We start from the raw sequence: 23,736 nt of genomic DNA on the forward strand, positions 1-23,736 counted from the left end.
AAAAAATAAAACTGATTTAAAACAACAATGCTCATTTATTATCACGCATGGTCTCTGTGGATCAGGAATGTGAGTCTGGCTTGGCTTGGGGGTCTCTGATGAGGTTGCAGTCAGATATTGGCAGGCTAAAGTCGATGAAAGGCTTGACTGGGCCTGAAGGATCTGCTGGCTCACTCACATAGCTGGCAAATTGGCACTGTTTGTTAGAAGAGGTCTCAGTTCTCTCCACGGGGCTACTTGAATGACCTCACAACATGGCAGCTGGCTTCTCCCAAAGGAAGCAAGCCAAGCAAACAAGGCAAGACTCCCATGCTGTCTTTCTTTTTATTATTATTATTCTATTGGTCACATAGATTAACACTGATTCAGTGTATGAAGGGACTACACAGGGCCTGGAAGCCATGTTGGCACCTGGCTATCATAATGTGTATCTTCAGGTTGCCACAGATACTGAGTTTGCTTGCAAGGAGTTAACAGTCTTGGGGAGGAAGAAAAATAGTGAACAAGTTCACAATAAGGATTTAAGATAGAAATACAAGCATGAAAAAATAAAACAGTAGCAAGGGGACAAGGTGGGGAGGGTGGTGACTTTAGATAATGATGTCAGGGACTCTCTAAGGCAAGCATGTCAAACTCGCGGCCCACGGGCCACATGCCTTGTTTATTTGGCCCATGTTAGCCTTTGAGTTTGACATGCTTGCTCTAAGGTAACGATATTTGAGCTGAATGATGAGGAGGAACCTCCACGTGAAAAACAGGCAGAAAGAACAGTTTGTGCAAAGGTACTGGACAAACTTGAACAAGCTTGGCATGTTTTAGAGATGGAAAGCAAGGGTGGCTGGAGGGTTAGAAAGAAACTAGAGGCCCGTTGCACGAAGATTTGTGCAATAGGCCTTTCTTCCCCTGGCTTCCGGCACTGGTTTTCCTCTGGCACCCTGGACCCAGACCTTTGTTCTGGCCGCTGCCTTCCACCTTCGCTCCAGCCAGAGTCTGCCATCTTTGTCTTCGCTGCGGCCAGAGTGCCTCTCCTGTAGATCCCTTCGCGCCCCCCCCCCCCCGCCCGCCCTCTCATAGCAGGCGTCCTGCCCTGCCTGGTCGCTCCACGCCTGGAGTGGCTGGGTGTGTGTGGGGGGGTGTGCCGCCATCTTTGTCCTTCTAATTTGCATATTCCCTCCTGATTGGCTGGTGGGCATCATGGAGTTATGGTCAATTTGCATCTTTCTCTTTTATTAGTGTAGATAGGGAGTGCCATGATGAAAGGCCAGCCTCCAGAGAGTTGGGAGGCCACCTGGCAGAGTTTGGCATCTCCAAAGCAAAGAAGGTGTTTCTGGAAGGACAGAGTAGTCAATGTTTTAAAAGCTGCTCAGAGTTGGAACAAGAAAAACATGAAGACCTTGCCAGTGGGCTTGGCAAGAGAGCACTGGAGACCTTGTTAGAGGCAGTTTCCATGGTGTGGATGGGATCAAAAGCCTGATGGGTATGTTGAATGGAGGCAGAGGGTGAAGGAATGGAGGCTGGGGAGTGGAATTCTTCTGAAAAGAACTGATGTGATAAGGGGAAGACAAATGGAGTAGTAGTACCTCTGGGGCATGGAGTTAAGGAAATTTTTTTGTTTTGATGTTTGTCTTTGATTTTTGGTTTTGAGATGGGAGATAGGACAGCCTACATGGCTGAAGTATGCTGAAAGGAATGAGGTAAGATACAGGTCCCTGAAACATAGATAGCAATCTCTTAATATACGTAGTTCCCATCTTTACCCTTGTGACTGAGTTTTATTTAGACCCAACTAATTCTAGATAGCAAATTTGGCAACTTGGAACATTTTTGTACTTTATTTAATTGGGAATTACAGTTCTTTTATTAGCTCTTCTGATTTAACCCATGAGTAGATATTTAGACTTTAGTGTCTAATTTATAGAGTTTATGAAAGTAATAACGTGACATTTTTTTCTACAATATACAGTTTTAAACTCCCATTAACTTAGACTTGTCTACTTAGTTTTGTGACTGCAGGTGACCAGGTACAGAGAGTCACAGTGATTTCACAGGGTAGTGAAAATTTTCCTACCAATTATAGAAATAGTCAACTTTTATTGACTTTAATTACATATGTGTGACATGATAGAAGGCTTTTGTGTGTTTTTTAAACAAATAGCCAGAACTTCCCATCGTTGCCCTGAGGGGCTGGGAGAGTCAGCACCAGCAGCTTCTATGTCTCCCCCCTCTCTACCCCGCCATTGTATCTTTTCAGTATTTGTGTGTGTGTGCCCTGACCTGAAAAAGTGGAGAAATAATGATTTAAAAACACTGAGTGGGAGTCAAAAGTCAGACCAGGCCTTGTTTTTTTCCTGATTCCTCCTAGAGGGGCCCCTGAGCGTCCTCCCAGCCTCCACTCAGTCCTGTCCTGCTCCCTTGGGAAGTTCCTCTCCTCTTGCAGCTCAGTGGCCTTGTATATATAGGAGGGGGGTGGCAAAAGTAGGTTTGCAGTTGTGAGTGAACGAAACACAGAGTTTATTCTTTTATTATTACTTAAGTATTGTATTGTTTTCCACACGATCAACTGTAAACCTACTTTTGCCCCACCCTGCCCCCTTATCTACAGGGGCTAGATTCATTCCAAGACTCCCAGTGCCTGAAAGTATGCATAATACCAAACACTATATGTACTGGGTTTTTTTCTATATATACATGCGTGCCTATAATAAAATTTAATTTAAACTAGACACAATAAGAGATTGACAACAATAACTAATAATAATATAGAATAATTATACTGAATTAAAAGTTATGTGAATGCAGTCTCTCAAATAACCTACTGTACTATACTCACCCTTCTTGTGATGATGTGAGATGATAAAACATCTATGTGATGGATGAAGTGAGGTGAATGACATAGGCATTGTTGTCAGAAGGAGGATCAAAACTAGAATAAATGTGTTTTTCCTTCTTCACAATTTTACAGATAGAAGATTTGTTCTTACCATATATCTTAGCATCCTCAGCATACAATTTTTTTTCTTTCTTTATTAAGTTGAGAACTTCCACCTCTTCACTTAAAGGAAGCACTTTATGGCTTCTCTTTGGCATATCCATTGCACTTGTGGCCATTATTAAGTAAAACGAGGGTTACTTGGACACAAGCACTGTGATACAGACAGTTGATCTGATAACTCATATGGCTCCTAAGTGACTAAAGGGCAGGGAGTGTCTACAGTGTGGATACGCTGGACAAGAATGATTCACGTCTCAGGCCTGAGGGAGTGGAATAGCACAAAATTTCACCATGCTGCTCAGAATGACATGCAATTTAAAACTTATGAGTTGTTTATTTCTGGAATTTTCCATTTAATATTTTCAGACCATGGTTGACTGAGGGTAACTGAAACCGTGAGAAGAGAAACTTTGAATAAGGAGGGACTGTATGTAGGTATGAGGTTTCTGCCTGGAGAAAGGAAAAAGGAAAGAGACGTCAATAAAATCATGGATCCACAGGATGTGTAGGTTATGTCCATCTCCCTGGTAGTTGTGAGCACATGTCTAGTCAGGGATCCCTACTCTAGGGGCAGTGAATTGGGAAGTAAAGGACCCTAGTCCAGAGTTCATACGCCAGATTCTGCAAATGCTTCAAATATCATTATCTAAATTAGCAGTGAGGGTTCCTTAATTAGCTTAGAAATGTTAGGTTTATGCTTTTCATTGGAAAAATAAGTGTTTTCAAGCTATATGGTTAGCTAGAATGATTTGCATCATCCTGCAGGAACAAAGTAATAAGCCCTGGGAGCTCTGCAGCCCAACAACTTGAGAGCTTTCCCAGAAGTGCATGTGGTCCTGAATGAACCTGCTGCCTGATCCAGCTTAGAAAACTTGCTGAGCCTCCCATTCAGGGTGCTATTCAGAATGCTCATGAGGACGGAGAACAGGGGCTGCACCACGCCGAGAGGACAGGTTGGACGATGTTTTCTTATACAAGTTGGTACATTTTGAGACCAGCTATCATTTTTAACAACCACCCACGTCAGTTACCTGTTGCTGTGTGACCAACACCCGCCCCCCCCCCCCCCCCCGCCCAAACTTAGTGGCTTGAAGCAATGATTTATTAATTTTCACAATTCCGTTTGTTGGAAGTCTGGTCATTGTCCTGCTGGCCTTGTACGGTCTTCTGAGGGTTTGACTGGGGCTGTCTTCAGTTATGTCTGGCTGTTGCTGCTGGCTGTCAGCACCCCGTTATCCTCCACATGAGCACTCAACCCCAGGAGATTACACTAGACTTCTTCACACATGAGAGTGTGAGAGTGGAAGCTAAAGGACCTCTAGAGAAACTAGCTGAAGTCACTTCCCCCATGTGCTGTTGGTCAAAGGGAGTCACATTCTAGAGGACAGAAAAATACACCCCGACTTTTGATGGGACTAGCTTCACATTGCAAAGAGGTGCACAGGGAGGAATAATCCACAGGGGCTATTTAACAAAAGAATCCAGCAACACATTAGGCTGAAGTGCATCCTTACCCACTTTTGTCAAACAGTCTTCTTGATCATTTTGAATTTTTTTCCAGGACAAACTTCTTATTAGATCTAAAGAAAACCTCATCCTTTTTTTTTTTAATCTAATAATTTGATGAAGAGTTCCCAATATACCAAGTAGAAGTGCCAGCACTGACATTTTGGGTTTCTTATGCTTGTATTATTTTCAACCTACCGCACTGCTGGAAATCCTTAGTACAGAAATCCACTTCACCTGTACACAGAATCTGCAACACATCACAATTTGCTATTAGGACACCACTGTCAACTCCCTCCACTGCCCTACCATCCCTTGAGGCACCTTGTGAACCGAATGGGCCATGTGACCATGTGTAAAAGATGCTCCACTGAGGCATGGGAGAAAACAGTAATATTTTAATTCATATTTATGTATGTATATTTATATTTAGTAATATTTTAATTCATATTTATGTATGTATATTTACATTTACATTTATGTATGTATATTTACATTTACACCCTAAAATAATAAAATAAGGCTTACTGATATTTAAAAGCAGAGTTAACAATATAACCCCTACTTGGTTCATATGCTATATGGTTGAAATCATACAGTATGTAGCCTTTTCAGATTGGCTTCTTTACTTAGTAATATACATTTAAAGTTCATCCATTCTTTTCATGGTTTGATAGCTCATTTCTTTTTAGTGCTGAATAATACTTCTTTGTCTTGATATATCACAGCTTATTTATCCATTGTATTAATATGGGCTCTCTGGGGAAAAAGAACCAATAGCTTAGATATAGACAGATAGACAGATAATGCAATATATATATATGTGTATATATATATATACATATATATATATATGTGTGTGTGTGTGTGTGTGTGTGTGTGTGTGTATACACACACACACACACACAGGGTGGACAAAAGTATACTTACAATTGTGAGTACCTGAAACACAGAGTTTATTCTTGTATTATTATTTATTATTGTATTATTTTCCATATGAACTGTAAACCTACTTTTGCCCACTCCTGAATGTATTACATAGTATTACTAAATATATTACTATATATATATATATATTAGTGGCCCAGAGCATGAAATTCATGCACATTAAAAGGGAATTAATTAGAGGAAATATTTTAATATTGCTATTTGCCCTTTTTCTATAATAGAAGTGTCAGAGATGAACGAAAATTAGTAAAATGTTTATAAAATCTCCCTCCTGTCAGAGTCTGGGGTGCACCACAGGACCTAGAGTCAAGTCCCTGCCCACCACCCACATGTGCTTTGAAAACGCAGGAGACCCAGACCTGGCAGGCTCCACCCCTGTCAAGCCCCTCCAGGTGGGGGGCACAGCCTCAGGTGCCCCATCAAGCCCCACCAGGTGGGGGCCATGGCCTGAGGCAGGGGTTGCAGCCTGAGGTCCCCCAGCCTGGCGCCAGGGTGGGGGCGCAGCCTGAGGTCTCCTGGCCCGGCACCCGGGAGGGGGGCCGTGGTCTGAGGTCCCCCATCAAGCCACCAGGCAAGGGGCGCGCCCTGAGGTCCTGTCAAGTCCCGCAGGGTGGGGGGCATGGCCTGAGGCCTCCTGTCAAGCCCCGTGGGGCAGAGGGGCATGGCCTGAGGTCCCATGCAGCCTCAGGTCCCTGCTGTTCAGTTGTGATGTTATGGCGTTATGGCTAATTTGCATATTCTTCTAAAATATATATATATATATATTTAGAAAGATATTATAAAGAATTTGAAGCAGAGAAGTCCCAAGATCTGTAGTTAGCAAGCTGGAGACCCAGAAGGTCCGAGGGTATAGTTTCAGTCCAAGTCCGAGTCAGAGGCAACAGAAGACTGTCCCAGCTGGAAGACAGGCAGAAAGAATGAATTCTATCTTACTCAGCCTTTTTGTTCTATTCAGTGATTGAAGGAAGCCCACCTCAATGAAGGAAGAGGGATCTGCTTTACTCAGTCTATCTATTCTAACGTCAATCTTATCTAGAAACACCCTCCTTGACACACCCAGAATAATGTTTAATCCAATACCTGGGCATCCTGGGCCCCAGTCAAGTAGACACACAAAATTAACCATCATATCCACTCACTTACTGAAGGACCTCTTGGTTACTTCCAATTTAACAATTATGAATTGTAAACATCCTTGTGCAGGTTTCATTTTGACTCCTTTGTGAAGATACCAAGGAATATGTTTGCTGGATGGTATGGTAAGCATATGTTTAATCCCAAAGGTTTAGCTCAGTGGATAGAGCATCAGCCCTTGGACCAGAGTCTCAGGTTCAAGTCTGGTCAAGGTCACGTGCCTGGATTGCAGGCTCAATCCCCAGCCCTGGTTGGGGTGTGTATGAGAGGCAACCAAATCAATTGAAAAATATCCTTGGTTGAGGATTAACAATAAGAGTATGTTTAGTTTTTTAAGAAGTTGCCAAACTATCTTCCAAAGAGGCTTTTTTTATTGCAATTCCACCAGCAATACATGCGTTTCTGTTGTTCCATTTCCTTACAGATATCTTGATTACTGAGTTTTTTTTTTGTCATCACCTTAAACTTTGAACTTGAGTAGTGTGCCTTCCTCAACTTATTCTAGTCCTGGCCCTGGACTTGGATTTTTTTAGGGCAGAAACTAGGTCTTATTATTATTTTTTAAATGAAATGTGGCAAGTAGAGTACTTAGTAAAGTGCCTGATGTACAGTCAGTGCTAAATAAGTGTTAACCATAGTAATTACTATTGTATCTCTCAAATAACACCTACCAAAGTTACCTGCAAATAGTAAATGTTTGTTAAATGAAGTAATAAGCTTGTTATACAACTGACGTATCTGTATCTAGGGTTTGGGCTAATGTTTTTATCAACTCTAGTTTTATTTGATTGGCACATATTTCTTCTATGATTTCCCCCACATTCTATAATCATTGAGATGTTGATGCAAATGACTTAGAATATTTCAGTTACTGGCAAATTACAGAATGGTAATTCCTAAAATTGAAATAGCCATAAGACAGAGTGACTCAGAATACAGACAAGGAGGACAGGAAAATCTTGTGAAATAGATTGTGGAAATGCTGGGAGAAAAATTTCCCATTGGAACAGGAGAGTCACTGATACTTTTGTCACTGTTCCCATTGGAACAGGAAAGTCACTGATACTGGGCCTGGAAGCTATTCCAAAAAGTCTCATCATTATGAAAGGCTAGCCATTTAACCACCTGCCTTTGAACAACTCTCAATTGCCAACACCAGGAACCACACACACCCTACAAGGAAATTTCTGTTCAAATCAAATCAAAATCTTATTTATGCACATTTCTGTATTTCTCAACTTAACTTAAAGAAATCATACGTGTATGATTTTACGAAGCCCAGGTGGGATGTCAGCCTCACCCATTTCACAGTCATTTTGAGGAGAGAAGAGAAATGGTAGGTTTAATGTCTTTTAATATTATCTAACAGATTTATCTTACTATTTCTCTGCCCCCATGAGTGGGGATAAAGGCCAGTACTGAAATCCATTTCAGCATTTTTCTTATTGAGTCATTCAACCAACCAACTCTTCCTCACATCGCCCTTAGGAAACACTGTTCAGTTGTGGCTAATCGGAGGCATCCTCAGCTGTGGATGCTAAGAGGTACATGGCTGACAAGGGCAGCATGGACTTGGGTCTGAGTTACTCTTACATAGGTGTTACTCTACAACGTGTGTTTTATCAGAGAGGTAGGTTTGGCTAAAAAATTTAAGAGTTTATATATTTTGTACCACCGTTAATAGGTAGCAGTTGATATTTGCTATGTGCAAATAATCAATTGAAGTTTAAAACTTAAACAGTAAACGTCTCATGTATTTAATATAAATAATTTAAATCTAATAGTAACAGAGCAGCTCAGAATAAATGACATGTAGAATTATATTTTATTTTTAGCAGAAGCCTACTAGAAAGACAAAAATTCATAGAACGAGTGAGCTAGCATCTCTACACAGCAACGGTAAGAATTGATATCCTTTTAAAGCACTCTGCTCCTTCCTATAGTCCTTTCTACTAATTTTTCCACATTTATCCAGTGTTGAAATGTTCAATTGAATCATGGCCATGATGAGACATTTTTTAAACAGTATCTCGCTTACCTGCGGGGCCTTGGCTCTGCAGATGCTGGGGACTACCTAGACCTTTTCAATGATTTAGATGTGAATGTTAAGATTTCTAACTATTTCATCCTGAGAGTCTATGTCTACTAAAAGGCAAAACATCTAAAATGGATGTAAATTAGAAGACAATGTGACACCTATTTAGACACTGATGCAGAGATTAAAAACAACACTAACATTTACACTCTCTATATTGAAGTTATGGAAAATCTGCATATTGTCAAAATATAATAAATTACAGCCCAGAAGAGATGGTTATCACGTTGTTAAGTATTAGCCCCAATATTAGAAAGACAAAAATGACACGGAGGTTTGTGTATTGACAAAGTGTGTATCATGGAAAGCAGTAATAACAGACTGGACCACATTCCTGAATGATTGTTTAATAAAACAGAGAAGGACAGACATCTTGGCTGGGTAGATTCTATTTTATTCACTCTTCAAATAAGAGAGTCTTTCCAGCCCGACGATATGTCACAGGATTGTACAAATTGGCATTTGCAGATATCAGAAGGATGCCTGCCACCTAGAGAGCAGATTGCATTTACTGTCGGTTGCTGGCTGTCAGCGGCCTTTCTGATCCTGTTTCCATGGAAATTGACATTAGATAGGTGGGGGGAGAAGGGAGTTATGGGTTGCGTTCTTATTTCATTATTTCAAATAAGATGTTTGAACCTTTTACCTGCTTTGCACCCATCTGAAACTGGTTTCCCTGGTAACGGAATCGGGGATGTGGCCCCCCAGTTGCTGAGCGCAGGTACTCTTCCTCTGCTGATCTCAGAACACAGCACTGAAGGGGAGAGTCAGCAAGGCCAAGAGTCCTGGATTAGCTGAAAGGGTGTAAGGAAGGAAAGAAATTGGAAGTAACCTAAAACTTCATAAGGTTGTTGTTTTTTTAAATACAAGTTTTTCTTTAATTAAAAATCTAGTCATTCAAGTAAAACAAATATACAGGTGGTGACGGTCTGCCATGGACCTTAAAAATGGCCACCCCTCAACTGCCTAATCCTGCTGCTCTACCCAGCCCTGTCCCTGAGACTCAGACCCCCTGCTCATGCATTTTCCTATACATCATGCTTACTTTTCTTAGAGGGTTAAAGGAGAAAAAGGAACATTATAGACAAGGGCTCACTGGCTCCTCCCCACCACCGCCCCTTACCCCCACCCCAGATCAATGTTTCCTCATCCTGAGTGACTTGCTTTCCAAGGGACTATAGTTGTTTTTAAAAGGATTTCACTGCAGAGGATATGCATGGGGTGGCACTAAAATGGCAGTCTTCTTTAAAAAATACTAACATACAAGTAACCTTAGGGGAAAGAAAAGAGTGGTCAATAAACTAAACTATTAAGAATGGTTGAGCTTTACATTCCAAATGTGAAGTTATGTATCGGGGCTATTCCAATCGCAGAGTGCTATGTGCTGGATTCAGTAGAATGGCCATGTAAATTGAAAAGCAAACTAATGTCTCTTCAAGCTCTGGAAATCACAGAAGGAATTTGCTCCCAAGTGGAAAACGCTAGGCAATCAACCAATGAATCACTCACCCAAAGAACAAAAGCTTTGTCTTTCTCATCAAGTGTCTTTTATGCAGAAGTAGGATACGGGTCACTTCATGCAATATCAGAAAGAAAACCAGAAGGGCAGAGGTTTCGGCGCATAGACCTCACTTGAGTTCTGATGTGTTGTATTATGAAAAGGGGAACAGTGTATTTCCTTCCTTTAATTTTGCCATATATAAAACATTCCCCCCAAAATATTACACCTGAAATGCTTGATAAAAATAACTCTTGTCTGAGATGCTAGTGTTGGGTGGAGGGAAGAGATTTTACTTTTATGCAAACAAGAAAGCTAACTATAGAAATGAAATAAAGGCTTATAATGCATTACCACACTACGATCTAGTAATTCCATTCTTGAGATTATTTCAAGGAAATATTTCAAAAGAAGAAACAGTTCTATATTTGAAGATTGTTAATGTACTACTAGTTATCGGAGTTAAAATGTGGTAAAAATAACCATGCAACATTGCAGAAGTAGTCTAATAAATGGTGGTGTATCATTCAATGTTGCCAAAAAAAGAACTGAAGACTGAAGAAATATTGGGGGGAGGGTGTAGGACTTGTGATAGCTTAATGTGAAGAGCAGAAAAACCTTATACACTGCTGATGGGAATGGGAATTGCTGCAACCACTATGGAAAACACTACGGAGGTTTCTCCGGAAATGAAAAATAGAACTACCATTATGACCCAGGATTCCCACTTCGGGGTATATATCCAAGGAAACAAAATCACAATCTCAAAGAAATATCTGCACTCCCACATTCATTGCAGCATTATTCATAATAGCCAAGGTTTGGAAACAACCTAAGTGTCCCTCAACAGATGAATAGATAAAGAAAATGTCACACACACACATACACACACACACACACACACACCCCAAGATTATTCAATCTTTACAAGAAGGAAATCCTGCCATTTGGGACAATATGGAAAAACTTGGAGGGCATTATGCTAAGTGATATAAGCCAGACAAGACTATCACACGTTTTCAGTTATATGTGGAATTTTTAAAAAAGTCAAACTTAGAAACAGTAGAATGGTGATTGTCAGGGCTGGGGGAGATAGGGAGATGTTAGAAAAGAGTACAAGGCGGAGCTGGCGGCCTCCAGTATCCATGCCCCGGTAAATCGCAACACCCCTGCGCGGGCTGCCCAGGTCGAGGACTCTAGAGGATCTGGTGGCTGCAATGGCAGCCTTGGAGGAAGAGGAGGATGAAGAGGAAGAGAAAGAGGAGGAACAGGAAGATGAGAAGGCAGTGGGACGGGCGCAGGTGATGACTGACTTTAACATCATTTCCGTGGTGAATAACCTAACATATATGAACTATGAGGCCCCTGTGGACTTTTCTGATATTTACCACTCTAATGAAGAATATTTCAGGAAACTACAAGAGCTGAAGACTGCCCACATGGAAACTATGGCAAAGTTAGAGAAAATGTACTAGAATAAATTAAATTTAAGAATGTGCAGCCAGTGATCATCAGGGACGAAGCTTCTAGTGTCTCTTCCAAGTGTGTAGCAGAAAAGAACTATCACCCTATCTCGTTAATCACATCACTTTCAGAACCTGATTTAGGTCATTCTTCCTCCTTGATTGTGTCTTCCTCTGAAGATGAGCTGCCCAACTTAGAAAAAGACTATCCTGAGAAAAGCAGAATGATGACCTATGCTAAGGAGCTCATCAACAACATGTGAACCAACTTTTCTGTTAAAGATTACATTCAGTGTGAAGATGCTGATTTCCCAGCAATTAAAAAAACAAGGAAGAAATAAAAAGAATGGGTGACAAAGATTACAGTACCTGAGCCTTTTCAAATGATGATTAGAGAACAGAAGAAAAAAGAAGAGAACATGAAATACAAATCAGATGTTAAAATGGTACACAAACTGCTCAAAAAACAAGAAGATTCAGAGTGTAAGAAAAAATTCCGAGCCAATCCAGTTCCAGAATTTGTCTTTTCCCCCTTTTATCATGATATAGTCAAGCAAAATGAAGAATGGAGGAGAACTATGGAGGAGAAAAACAAAGAAGCGCTTTTGGCCTCACAAAAGCCACTTAAGTTTATTGCAAGGGAGGAACAAAAGCGAGCAATCCGGGAAAAGCAGCTGAGAGACTTTATTAAGTCTAAAAAGAAAACAAATCGATTTAAAGCCAGACCTATACCTCGATACCTCGATCTACTTACGGTTCAACTACCAATTACAGGTTAAAAGAAGAAGAAGAGCTCTTTAGAAACATTAAGACACAGCGGAGAGCCCAAGAACTTTTACTGAATTCATCCCCTCTGCCTTAGAGTCCACCTAACAGAAGTTTTGCTGCAAGGAAGCCCAAGGATCCCAAACAGGCTGAAAAGTTGAAGTATAAATGCAAGTCTAAGAGCCAGATTGCTGATTTTGGAGAACCTCCTGAGAGATATCAGAAGCACCTCTCAGAACAGAAAAGTCCAAAAATCCTGTTAGTTTACAAACCATCTGATCTTCATGCAACCTCACATGCACCCACTAAAAGAGAGAAAAATTAGGCAGATAATAAAGCAGATGAAGAAAATTTGAAAGAAACGCATTGGGCTTATCAGTCTCTAAGGCACAAGTCACCAGTAAGAAAGAAGTCCAAATGCAAAGCATGTGCCTTATAACTGCAAACCTCCAATGCCCACAGTATCTTCCAGAGGAAGAGAACAAGCCACCAGATCACTTGAGGAAAAGAAAACGTTGGAAGAGAGAACTCGGATCCTAACTAAGCAGAAACAAAGAATGAAGGAATTGCAGAAACTCCTGACAACCCGAACTAAGGCTTATGACTCACATCAAAGTTTAGCTCAAATGTCTAAATCCAGAATAAAATCTATCAGAAAGAGTGGAAAGGAAAGGATGAGAGAATACCAACGAGAACTAGAAGAGAAGAAAAGTTAGAACTCAGGCCACTGCTATTTCAAAGAGTTGCTCAGAAAAATGCAAGAATGGCAGCAGAAAAGCATTATTCTAACACCCTACAAGCACTAGGAATACCTGGTAAGTTTGTTTCAAAGAAAGGCCAAAGTGGAAAAATATTTGAGTCCTTCAGCAATCAAGAGATGAAAAGTTTCACTGAAGATAAAGCTTTAATGAAGAAGAAAATATAGAAGAAAGAGAGAATGAGGAAGAAAATTATTTCACTGAAACCAACAGCCAGGATTCTTGCAAGGAAAAAGAAGCCGAAGAAGAAAGCGGAGAAATCTGTTGGAGAATACAACAGAATCAGCAGGGCCTTCTCTCTGTGCTGTTGCTGTTATTTGCAGCATTCGGTGTGAGCAGCTTTGCTTGTTTTGTTAGGAACATGGATGGGAAGGAACCCTTCTGATGTGTGCAGGGCTCTTTAGCAAAGTTATCTGTAGCCAAAAAGGCAAATCCAGCTAATTAGTCATTTAGTTGGAGTAAGGCTTTGCCTATTCAGTTTTTTAAATGGCTACGTGTGCTCTGTTTGCAACTTTGCTCTTACTTGTATTTTTTTAAAAGCAGTTGAGAATCACAGCTGTCACAAACTGATTAGTTATTATGTCATTATTTTTGGTAGAATAAACTGGCTTAGCATTGAGAGCAGAGAAAAGTATTGTCCTTTGGTGATTTGTTTGAAAAAAATGTTCTGGAAAGCATGAATCAATACATTATTTTAAAATTGTACTGTTTGCCCATTCTTTTTCTCTGCAATACATCTCACAAAATGAACCCTCACAGTTGTTTTACTAGTTAACTTTCTTATCTGAACCATTTTTATCTTTATTTAATTTTTAAAATCTGGACCATTTTTTAAAAGTAATATAATATAGGGGAAAATAGGTACTTGCAAATTTACATTTATTTCTGCACTGAAAGTTTATTATTAAATTATCCACCCTATTATCAGTTTTTCTTTTTATCTCTGGTTTTATTCTAAATTATTTTTGACATATAAATTATTAGAAAAGTTTTTATACTTATTTTTTAACCTTGTGTATTATGGCAGATAGAAATAATTATAGCATTCTGAATTATAATCATAATAAATAACAAGCTGGTTTTAAATGAGATGCTATTGTGCATAACTTGTCCAAGGCAAGTCTCCAAAGTAATTCAGGCTTACCTCTTTAATACTAGAACCAGGGTGTTCAATTTTTTACATGTTATTGCAGACACACTTTGTCTTTCTGAGAATCATGTTATGACTTTTATCATTTTTCCTCTGTAAGCAAATTTTTTGTTGTAAGAATTTAAACCAGTCATAAAGATGTGATAGACATTTTCTTTTATAAAAAATAATCAACTTATAAAGAGGATTAACTAATAAAGGTATATAATAGTGGTATTTACTTACTGGAAATTTATGCTTTAAATGAAAAAATAAGGTAATTTTTTTCTAATTAAGGGCAAAGATTTATTTGCTATTCCTTTTTTATAGTTTGTGTTAAACTATTTGTCACTACCATTAGATTGTAAACTCCTTGATAGTTGGCATCATTTTAAAATTCCTCTTTGTATTCCTTTAATATTTTGCACAGGATTGTGCATATCATAGATACTTAATAAAGGTTTGGATAAGTAAAAAAAAAAAAAAAAAAAAAAAAAAGAATATAAACTTACCTATAAGGTGAATAAGGTCTAAGGCTAATACTGTTTGTTTAACTGAAATTTGCTTAGAGAGTAGAACTTGTGATGTCACCAAAAAAAGTAAATATGTGAGGTGGTGGATGTGTTAATTCTATGGAGGGAATCCTTTCACAGTGTATACATGTATCAAATCATCATGTTGTATATACTTTAAATAGCTTAGAATTTTATATGTCAGTTACACCTCAAGCAGAAAAAAAGACAGAAAAAGAAAGTGAGAAGCAAGTTCTAAAACCATGTGGATAAGCAGGTAGAACAGTACAATTAAGACAATGGGGCAGGACTGAAGGCGCGCGCGTGCCAGTGCGCACAAAGGCTGCGGAGGTTACCACAGACTTTCCCTAGTGGAAGGGAGTCAGAGGCTCCTGACTGCACTGAGCCCCAGTTCTGACTGCAGTGAACCCCAGTTCCAGGCGAGCCCCTGGGGACCCACGCTCTTGTGGGGGGAATCTGGACTCTCGGGCGGAGACTCGGGAGCCGGGGAAGGCAGAGGTCTGAAGGAGCACACGTGCGCGCAAGGGCACGGCTGACGGGAAGCCAAGACTGAGACTCCACCCCATCCAAGCTGAGCACAGAGGCTATTGCAATTTGGCAAGTCTAATCCTATAAGGCTGTCTCCAGCACCGAACTTCTCCCAGCATAGACACAGCTGATCCTTACAACCAACTGGCCTGGAGGTCAATTCCTCCCAGTGATACCAACAACAATCAAGACTTAATTACAACAAGGCTGTACACACAGTCCACAAAGGGGTGCACCAAGAGTGTCCACCTCAGGTTAACTCGGGAGGCCGACCCATTGGGCCATATAGGAAACCTAGCACACAAATCTACCCTACCAACTCAGGGAAGCAGTGAAAATGCGGCATGAAAGAAACAGAACACAACGAAAGAAATGGAGGAAAACAAACAACTGGATATAGAATTCAAAACCACAGTTATAAGGCTTTTCAAGAACATCCTAGAAAAGGCCGATAAATATAACGAGACCCTCGAAGATATGAAAAAGGACCAACTAGAAATTAAACATACACTGACTGAAATAAAAAATATTATACAGAGACCCAAAAACAGACTAGAGGAACACAAGAATCAAGACAAAGAATTGAAATACAAAGAAGCAAAAAACACTCAACCGAAAAAGCAAAAAGCAAAAAAAAAAATCCAAAAAGTTGAAGATAGTGTAAGAAGCCTCTGGGAAAACTTCAAGCATACCAACATCAAAATTATGGGGGTGCCAGAAGAAGAGAGAGAGCAAGATACTGAAAACCTATTTGAAGAAATAATGACTGAAAACTTCCCCCACCTGGTGAAAGAAATAGATTTACAAGTCCAGGAAGCGCACAGAACCCCAAACAAAAGGAATCCAAAGAGGACCACACCAAGACACATCATAATTAAAATGCCAAGAGCAAAAGACAAAGAGAGAATATTAAAAGCAGCAAGAGAAAAACAGTTAGTTACCTACAAGGGAGCACCCATATGACTGTCAGCTGATTTCTCAACAGAAACTATGCAGGCCAGACGGGAGTGGCAAGAAATTTTCAATGTGATGAATAGCAAGAACCTACAACCAAGATTACTCTACCCAGCAAAGCTATCATTCAGAATTGAAGGGCAGATAAAGAGCTTCACAGATAAGAAAAAGCTGAAGGAGTTCATCACCACCAAACCAGTATTATATGAAATGCTGAAAGGTATTCTTAAAGAAGAGGAAGAAGAAAAAAGTAAAGATAAAAATTATGAACAACAAATACATATCTATCAACAAGTGAACCTAAAAATCAAGTGAATTAAAAACCTGAGGAATAGAATAATCTGGTGAATATAATAGAATCAGGGGCATAGAAAGGGAGTGGACTGATAATTCTCAGGGGGAAAGAGGTATGAGGGGTTCATGAAGAGACTGGACAAAAATCATACATCTATGGATGAGGACAGTGTTGGGGAGGTAAGGGCAGAAGGTGGGGTGGGAACTGGGTGGAGGGGAGCCATGGTGGGAAAATGGAGAAACAATTTTAATAATCTGAATAAAGATTTATTAAAAAATAAAATAAAAAAAAGACAATGGGGCTTTTGATGGTGACCAACAGGGTTAAATCGGACTCCATCAACTATTAGCTGTCTGATCTCAGGCTGTTCACTGAATCCGTGTGCCTCAGTTTCCTCATATGTTAAATGATGTGAAACCATTAACCACTTCACTGAGCACTTGTGAAGATTCAGTGAGATAACACGAAGCGCTCGCCTATCCTTGACACATGGTAACACTCAACCAGTGCTCTTATTATTAATCACCTGCGTTATATTTGACATAATTGGCATACAAAGTATATTTTCCTTGGTGGTGCAATGGGGGATTTTAATTTCCTTCTTTGTACCTTGCCATGTTTTCCAAATGGAGAATCAGAGTTGTACAATACTTTTATAGAATAAAAATATATATATATCAGGAGAGAACATCTGGAAGCCCTTGGCTCAGTGCCTGGCACACAGTTCTGCCAGCCACTTGTTGGAATGGCATCACTGGTGGTCCTAGCCAACTAATGTCAACGTAGTAATTCACATCCAAGATGCTGAGAGCTGCCTGCCCTCCCTTGCGGTCAGTTTCCTCAGGGCAGTGCCTCACCCACATCCTTCCACTGCTATCAGCAGGTTCTTCCCCAGGCCCCTCACTGGAACAATTTCACCTTGGTCATCTGCCCAGAGGCCACCTTGCCACGTGCTAAGTGAGATCACATCCTCCATAAATGATGGCTGGCTGAATCTTATGATAATTTGAATAAAAACATTCTATAACAGTCAGCAGCTTGTTGTTCAACACACAGTAAGTATTCCAATTTTTCAGAGAACAATTTCTAACCTTTGATTATGCATCATCTCTCTAATTACACACATGTACATTCTTGAGGCTTCCACTGTACATTAGGTCCTTTCAGTAGGTTTTCCAAGCTGTAGAAGACTCACATAACTCACATTAAGTTATGGCTAAGTTAAAAAGCAAAGTTTTTAAAAACTTGACTTTGGTTTAGACCTATTATAACATTCAGCTTCAAAAGTTAGTTTTGGGGACAAGAACCATATGATTTCACTCATATGTGGGACATAAAACAAAAAGCAATAGACAAAACAAAACAAACTCATAGACAGATAACAGAATGGTGGGTACTAGAGGGGAAGGAGGGTGGGAGAAGAAGAGGGTAAAGGGGGTCAAATATATGGTGATAAATACACAATGCAATATACAGATGATGTATAATAAAATTTTACACCTGAAACTTCTATAGCGTTAACCAACGTTATCCAAAACAAACTTTAATTAAAAAGAAAAAAATAGTTTTGGGAACAGGGACTAATGCAAGAACAGCAACTTCAAAACAGTATGCCTTGTCCGGCCAGTGTGGCTCAGTGGTTGAGCATCAAACTATGAACTAGGAGGTCATCGTTCAATTCCAGGTTGGGGTACACGCCCAGGTTGTGGGCTCGATGCCCAGAAGGCGGGGTGTGGGAGGCAGCTGATCAATGATTCTCTCTCATCATTGCTGTTTCTTTCTCTCCCTCTCCCTTATTCTCTGAAATCAATAAAACACACACACACACACACACAAACAGTATGCCTTGCATTTTATTGTCATTTTTCTTTTTTTTAAAAAATATATTTTATTGATTTTTTACAGAGAGGAAGGGAGAGGGATAGAGAGCTAGAAACATCGATGAGAGAGAAACATCGATCAGCTGCCTCCTGCACACCCCCCACTGGGGATGTGCCCGCAACCAAGGTACATGCCCTTGACCGGAATCGAACCCGGGACCCTTCAGTCCGCAGGCCGACGCTCTATCCACTGAGCCAAACCGGTTTCGGCTGTCATTTTTCTTTTAACCCTCAGCCCCAAAGCCTAAACTGTGGTATGGTTCCAGTCTTAAGAGAATATGAAAATATTCAAACATTTTCTGAATATACTAATAGCTCTATTGTTAGGAATGCTGGTCCAAACCAGCACCCTCAGGACCACCGGGCAACTTAGTTTGAGAAATACAAATTCTCGGCTCCCACACGGACCCACTGAGCCAAAACTCTGAGACTGGGGCACAGAAATTTGAATTTTAACTAGTCCTCCTGGTGATTTGGATGCAGACAAAAAGTTTGGGGAAAGCTTCTCTAGAAAAACGAACCCAATTAAAACCACTGAACTGTTGAAGTGCAAGAAGTCCAGGGAGTAAGTTCCCTTGGTCATTACCCTTAAAGACAAGCGTCATCTTGCTCAGGGGAGCTTGAAACTGGTGATCTGCAGACTTCATTGCCAAGCGAGAGTGAAGAGAAGACATCCTTGAGAAGCAAACAAACCATGAACCTGCAGCGGAGGGGACTTGAAATGTCATCACTCTGGCTCAAGCTGACGAGGGGCAGCCGTCTCTTGATGGAATTAAACAGGATGCTGAAATTAAGAACTGGATCCCTGGCCCTGATTTGTTGGAAAACTTTTGGGAAAGTCACAACCTCAGTGAGCCATTAGCAAAAGTGCAATTTTTAAAAACCCTGTATAAACGCTCCACGGGTTTGGAACCAGCTGCTGCTTCTCAGTCATGAAGTCTTAAATAACCCATTAAAAATCCCATCTCTGCCCTAACCAGTTGGGCTCAGTGGATAGAGCGTCGGCCTGTGGACTCAAGGGTGTCCCAGGTTCGATTCCGGTCAAGGGCATGTACCTTGGTTGCGGGCACATCCCCAATAGGGGGTGTGCAGGAGGCAGCTGATTGATGTTTCTCTCTCATCGATGTTTCTAACTCTCCCTCTCCCTTCCTCTCTGTAAAAAATCAATAAAATATATTCTTTAAAAAATCCCATCTCTCAGACACTGAGAATCATTATAATTTGTCAAACACTTCCCTATCGCCTGGTAAATAACAGAAACTTAATAAAGGTGAATGAGCCTATTGACGAAATATGTTGTCCTTATTATAAGTGATAAAAACATCTAGTTATGAAAAAGGCACTGCAAACCTATCATACTAGAACTTCAGTTTTTACACAATGAACTTCAATTCCATGGAAGAGTTACATGGCAAAAACCTACATGCAATGTATCAGTAAAGACTGAGTTATCAAAACAAAAGGTAAATATATGTAAGGTAAACCTATTACAAAGAATGGAGAAAACAATTATCTGCATAAATTAAGTTACAAGTTAGTGAACACAAACCTACCTACTCTTTTTTTATATATATACTAGAAGCCCGGTGCACGAAATTCGTGCACTTGGCGGGGGGAGGGGAGAGTCCCTCAGCCCAGCCTGCACCCTCTCACAATCTGGGACTGCTGGCTCCTAACCACTCGCCTGCCTGTCAGCCCGATCACCCCCTAACCGCTCCCCTGCCGGCCCGATCAACACCTAACTGCTCCCCTGCCAGCCCAATCACCCCCAACGGCCCTCTCCTGCCGGCCCAGTTGCCCACAACTGCCCTCCCCTGCCAGCCATCTTGTGATGACATGGAGGCGGTCATCTTGTGGCAACATGGGGGCGGCCATCTTGTGACGATATGGGGGCGGCCATCTTGTGATGAGACAAGGGTGAGACACCACCTAGGCTTTTATTAGTATAGATATTTTTATTGATTGCAGAGAGGAAGAGGAAGAGAAAGATAGAAACATCAATGATGAGAGAGAATCACTTACTGGCTGCCTCCTGCATGCCCCCCACTGGGGATCAAGCCCGCAACCCAGGCATGTGCTCTTGATCAGGATTGAACCTGGGACCCTTCAGTCTGCAGGCAGACGCTCTATCCACCGAGCCAAACCAGCTAGGGCAAACCTACCTACTCTTATACTATTGCACCAGACTGGTACCTAGGGAATTGAAGGTAAGAGGCACTTTGAACCGCTTGGAAAAACCACAACCCACTCAGATTTGAAGGAACACAGACAGGACCCATGGTAAACCTGAATCTGGTTCTGCCTCCTATGAAGCCACAGTTTTCCTGAGTCTTGCTTACTTAAGGATGACAATGGTCACATCCATTTTTATATGTAAAACTGTTGAGCATGACTCTTGGCACATACTGGTGATCAATGTCTAGCTGAATCTGAAATTTATTGAACCCTAACTTGTAATCCACATTCAAGGCAAGAGGTACATAAACGTTTGGCTCACCTGGGTTTCAATAACCATGATTCCCACCACTTGGAGAGGAGTGTTAATTCAGTTACTTCCTAAATTCACAGCTTAGGAAGAAATATCCCATTCATGCCCCCTCCACTCACAATCCTGTTTCACATGCCCATTTCTGATCCTCAAACCCTGAAAACTGGGCATGACAATTTTATTATTTTCATTTTTATGAGCGGGGAGACAGTTTATCCAGGCAATTCTCTACGATTCCAAGCCCCCTGAGCAGAGGGACTAGCTCTAGAATGCCTCTTCCAGGACCAAATGAGTGCCTCATCCAAAAACAAATCCTCAAGTTGATAAGGTCTAGACCAGGGGTGGGCAAACTTTTTGACTCGAGGGCCACAATGCGTTCTTAAACTGGACCGGAGGGCCGGAACAAAAGCATGGATGGAGTGTTTGTGTGAACTAATATAAATTCAAAGTAAAGGAGCGAAGGGGAGAGCAAGAGAACCAGATAGAACAGCCGGATCCGGCCCACGGGCCGTAGTTTGCCCAAGGCTGGTCTAGACCTTATTAGAGAAAATCCAATTAGAGAAAGAATATCAGAAGCTGGGGAACCTACAAAGCATGAGGGGAGAAAATGCAGAACAAAGAAAACAGGACTATTTCTTTAACTCAGAATTCTTTTGAATTCCCCCCTCAACCCCCACCCCTCGCCCCCCGGCTTCATGGACACATGGACACCCAGCTAGAGACCACACTTCCCAGTCTAGGGAGTGACTAAGTCCTTGCTAACCAACTGGACGGGAGGGATGAACCAATGCCTAGTCACCTGCTTGAGCGCATATCCCTGCCCCTGGACTTCCACTCTGTCCATTGCCAACTGGAAGTGGGGACGATGAAGCCACCCCGGAGGCAGAGTGGCACTGCTGGCCCAAGTCTCTGGGTCTTATGTGGGAGAGACACAAACCTTTGTGGTCTCTAAGCCACTGTATAGTGGAGTCTCTGTTCCAGTAACTTAACCTCTATCCTACTATTACAGAAAATGGGGAAGTGAGGCGGGGAAGAAGAGAGAACAAAGAAGGTACATGGTCCTTTAATCAGCCATCAGAGTCTGTGGTACAGAAACCTGCTTCATTACACAAGGAAAGGATGAGAGAAATCAAGTTAGTAATTAGGGCTTTGCCATTCGCTTAATAAGAGAAAATATTTAACAAACTCTGGACATAAACAAGCATTATTTTGGCAAAAAGCAAACAAAATAATGTTGTTAAATATATAAAAAATAAGGTCTGGATAGCAAACCAAAAAAAAATATTAAGACAAACTTAACAACAGCTCTCGGGATCATAAGAAAGCAAGAACATTAAAAGTCCTTAGATGCGATTTTTAAACAGCCAGGAAACGTGGCTCAACATCGTTGCTCATTATTTTCTAAAATATAACAGTAAACAATAGGTATATATAGAATGAGCCCTGGACTCTTTTCAGGAGGAAACTTGTATGGCAACTTATTCAAAGCCCAGGGTTAGATTTCATCTAGTCTAATTAGTAAAAGCTCACCCACAAAGAGGAACGGACTCGTAACGGCTGAGCTGCAGGGGAAGCCGTAACGGAGGAGAATGAGGTGAAGCGCTGGGTGTGGTTGGCTTAAGAACAGTAAGTTAATATAACAGATCAAATAAGTATTAATGGAGACAAAACCAGTTGACAGCTCACCTTTCTTTTACAGGTTAATAAACTCGACAGCTTCGTGAACATCATCAATCTTAACACTAGGCCCCAGTTACCTCCACTCCTTGAGACGTGAAGCTTGTGAAGGAGAGATTAAAGGTTTGAAAAAGCTGAGCCTTCCCAGAGAAAAGACCATTCTGTTTCCCAATGAATCACCAAGGGAAGCAGAACTTTCACCTGTGACCTCGAATGACAAGAGTATCCTAACAGAAGAATAAATTTTGACCAAGTTATCTTAGTTTCCCAAATAAAACTGTTATTTATATACCTTTGATTTACTCGCGATACCTAGTGTTGGGTTTCCAGTAACTCAAAAGTGTTGACTGGGATGCCATGCAGCGGAAACCCATGGCCAAATACATTAACAAAATCAGAAATGCTTTTAAAACTTCCTCTACAAATGTTTGGACTTTGCTTATAAAACCCACATCAATGATCCCAAAGTGTTGATAACAACAAGAAGGCAAAGGAAAACCACTTATTGGTACTAAAGCCTTTACTGTAATAAACCAAATATATTTACAATTTATACAAATGTTTAACCTTCAACAAAAATACAAAAAAACATTTCACAAGATGCAAAACCAGGAAACAAGTTCATTGGAGACACCACTGCGCTACCAAGGACGGAACATGAGGGGAACTGCAAGGAACAGAAAGGTAATCTGTGCAGATCACACAGAAAGAAAAGGACCGGCTCTGCCCGAACCACAGGCTCTGTGCCTCAAGCCCGCAGCCCCAGCCCCTCTGTCCACCTGGCCTTGGTGCTCCATTTGGTCTAGGCAGATAGGTGACCTTCTGTTGATGGACGCGTCGCCTCCTCTTTGTAGACTCAAAGTCGTTTTGTGTCAAGGTTTAAAAACAGGTTTTCTTGTTTTTAAAGTTACAACTCTTCTATTTCTACAAATTCAAAACATTTTGGCCCAATTCAACTATAAACATTAAACCACATAATGTTTTCAGTAGATGACTTCGTAGACTGTAGCCTTCTTGTCCCCTGAGCCAGTGACTATGTACTTGTCATCCACAGAGATGTCACAGCTGAGCACAGAGGAGGACTCTTTGGACT

At 40.9% G+C, this 23,736-nt stretch overlaps 1 protein-coding gene and 1 pseudogene across 5 annotated transcripts in view; one reads left to right on the plus strand and one right to left on the minus strand.

The window, feature by feature from the left end:
• The first annotated feature begins 10,811 nt into the window (after positions 1-10,811).
• LOC308248331 (protein FAM161A-like) lies at positions 10,812-13,544 on the plus strand (annotated as a pseudogene). Its single transcript has 2 exons — positions 10,812-10,907; positions 11,270-13,544. The product of its transcript is annotated as a protein FAM161A-like (transcript).
• Positions 13,545-22,013: 8,469 nt separating this feature from the next.
• Positions 22,014-23,736, minus strand: part of TLE1 (TLE family member 1, transcriptional corepressor) — an 88,410-nt gene continuing 86,687 nt past the window's right edge. For all 4 annotated transcript variants that reach the window (XM_080669563.1, XM_080669562.1, XM_080669561.1 and 1 more), the window contains exon 20: positions 22,014-23,734. In XM_080669563.1, the coding sequence (XP_080525689.1) occupies positions 23,627-23,734 (108 nt within the window). In that variant the 3' untranslated portion in view covers positions 22,014-23,626. The remainder of the gene's footprint in view (positions 23,735-23,736) is intronic.

The sequence above is a fragment of the Plecotus auritus genome, assembly GCF_963455305.1.
Source record: "Plecotus auritus genome assembly, chromosome: 5".
Classification (NCBI taxonomy): Eukaryota; Metazoa; Chordata; class Mammalia; order Chiroptera; family Vespertilionidae; genus Plecotus; species Plecotus auritus.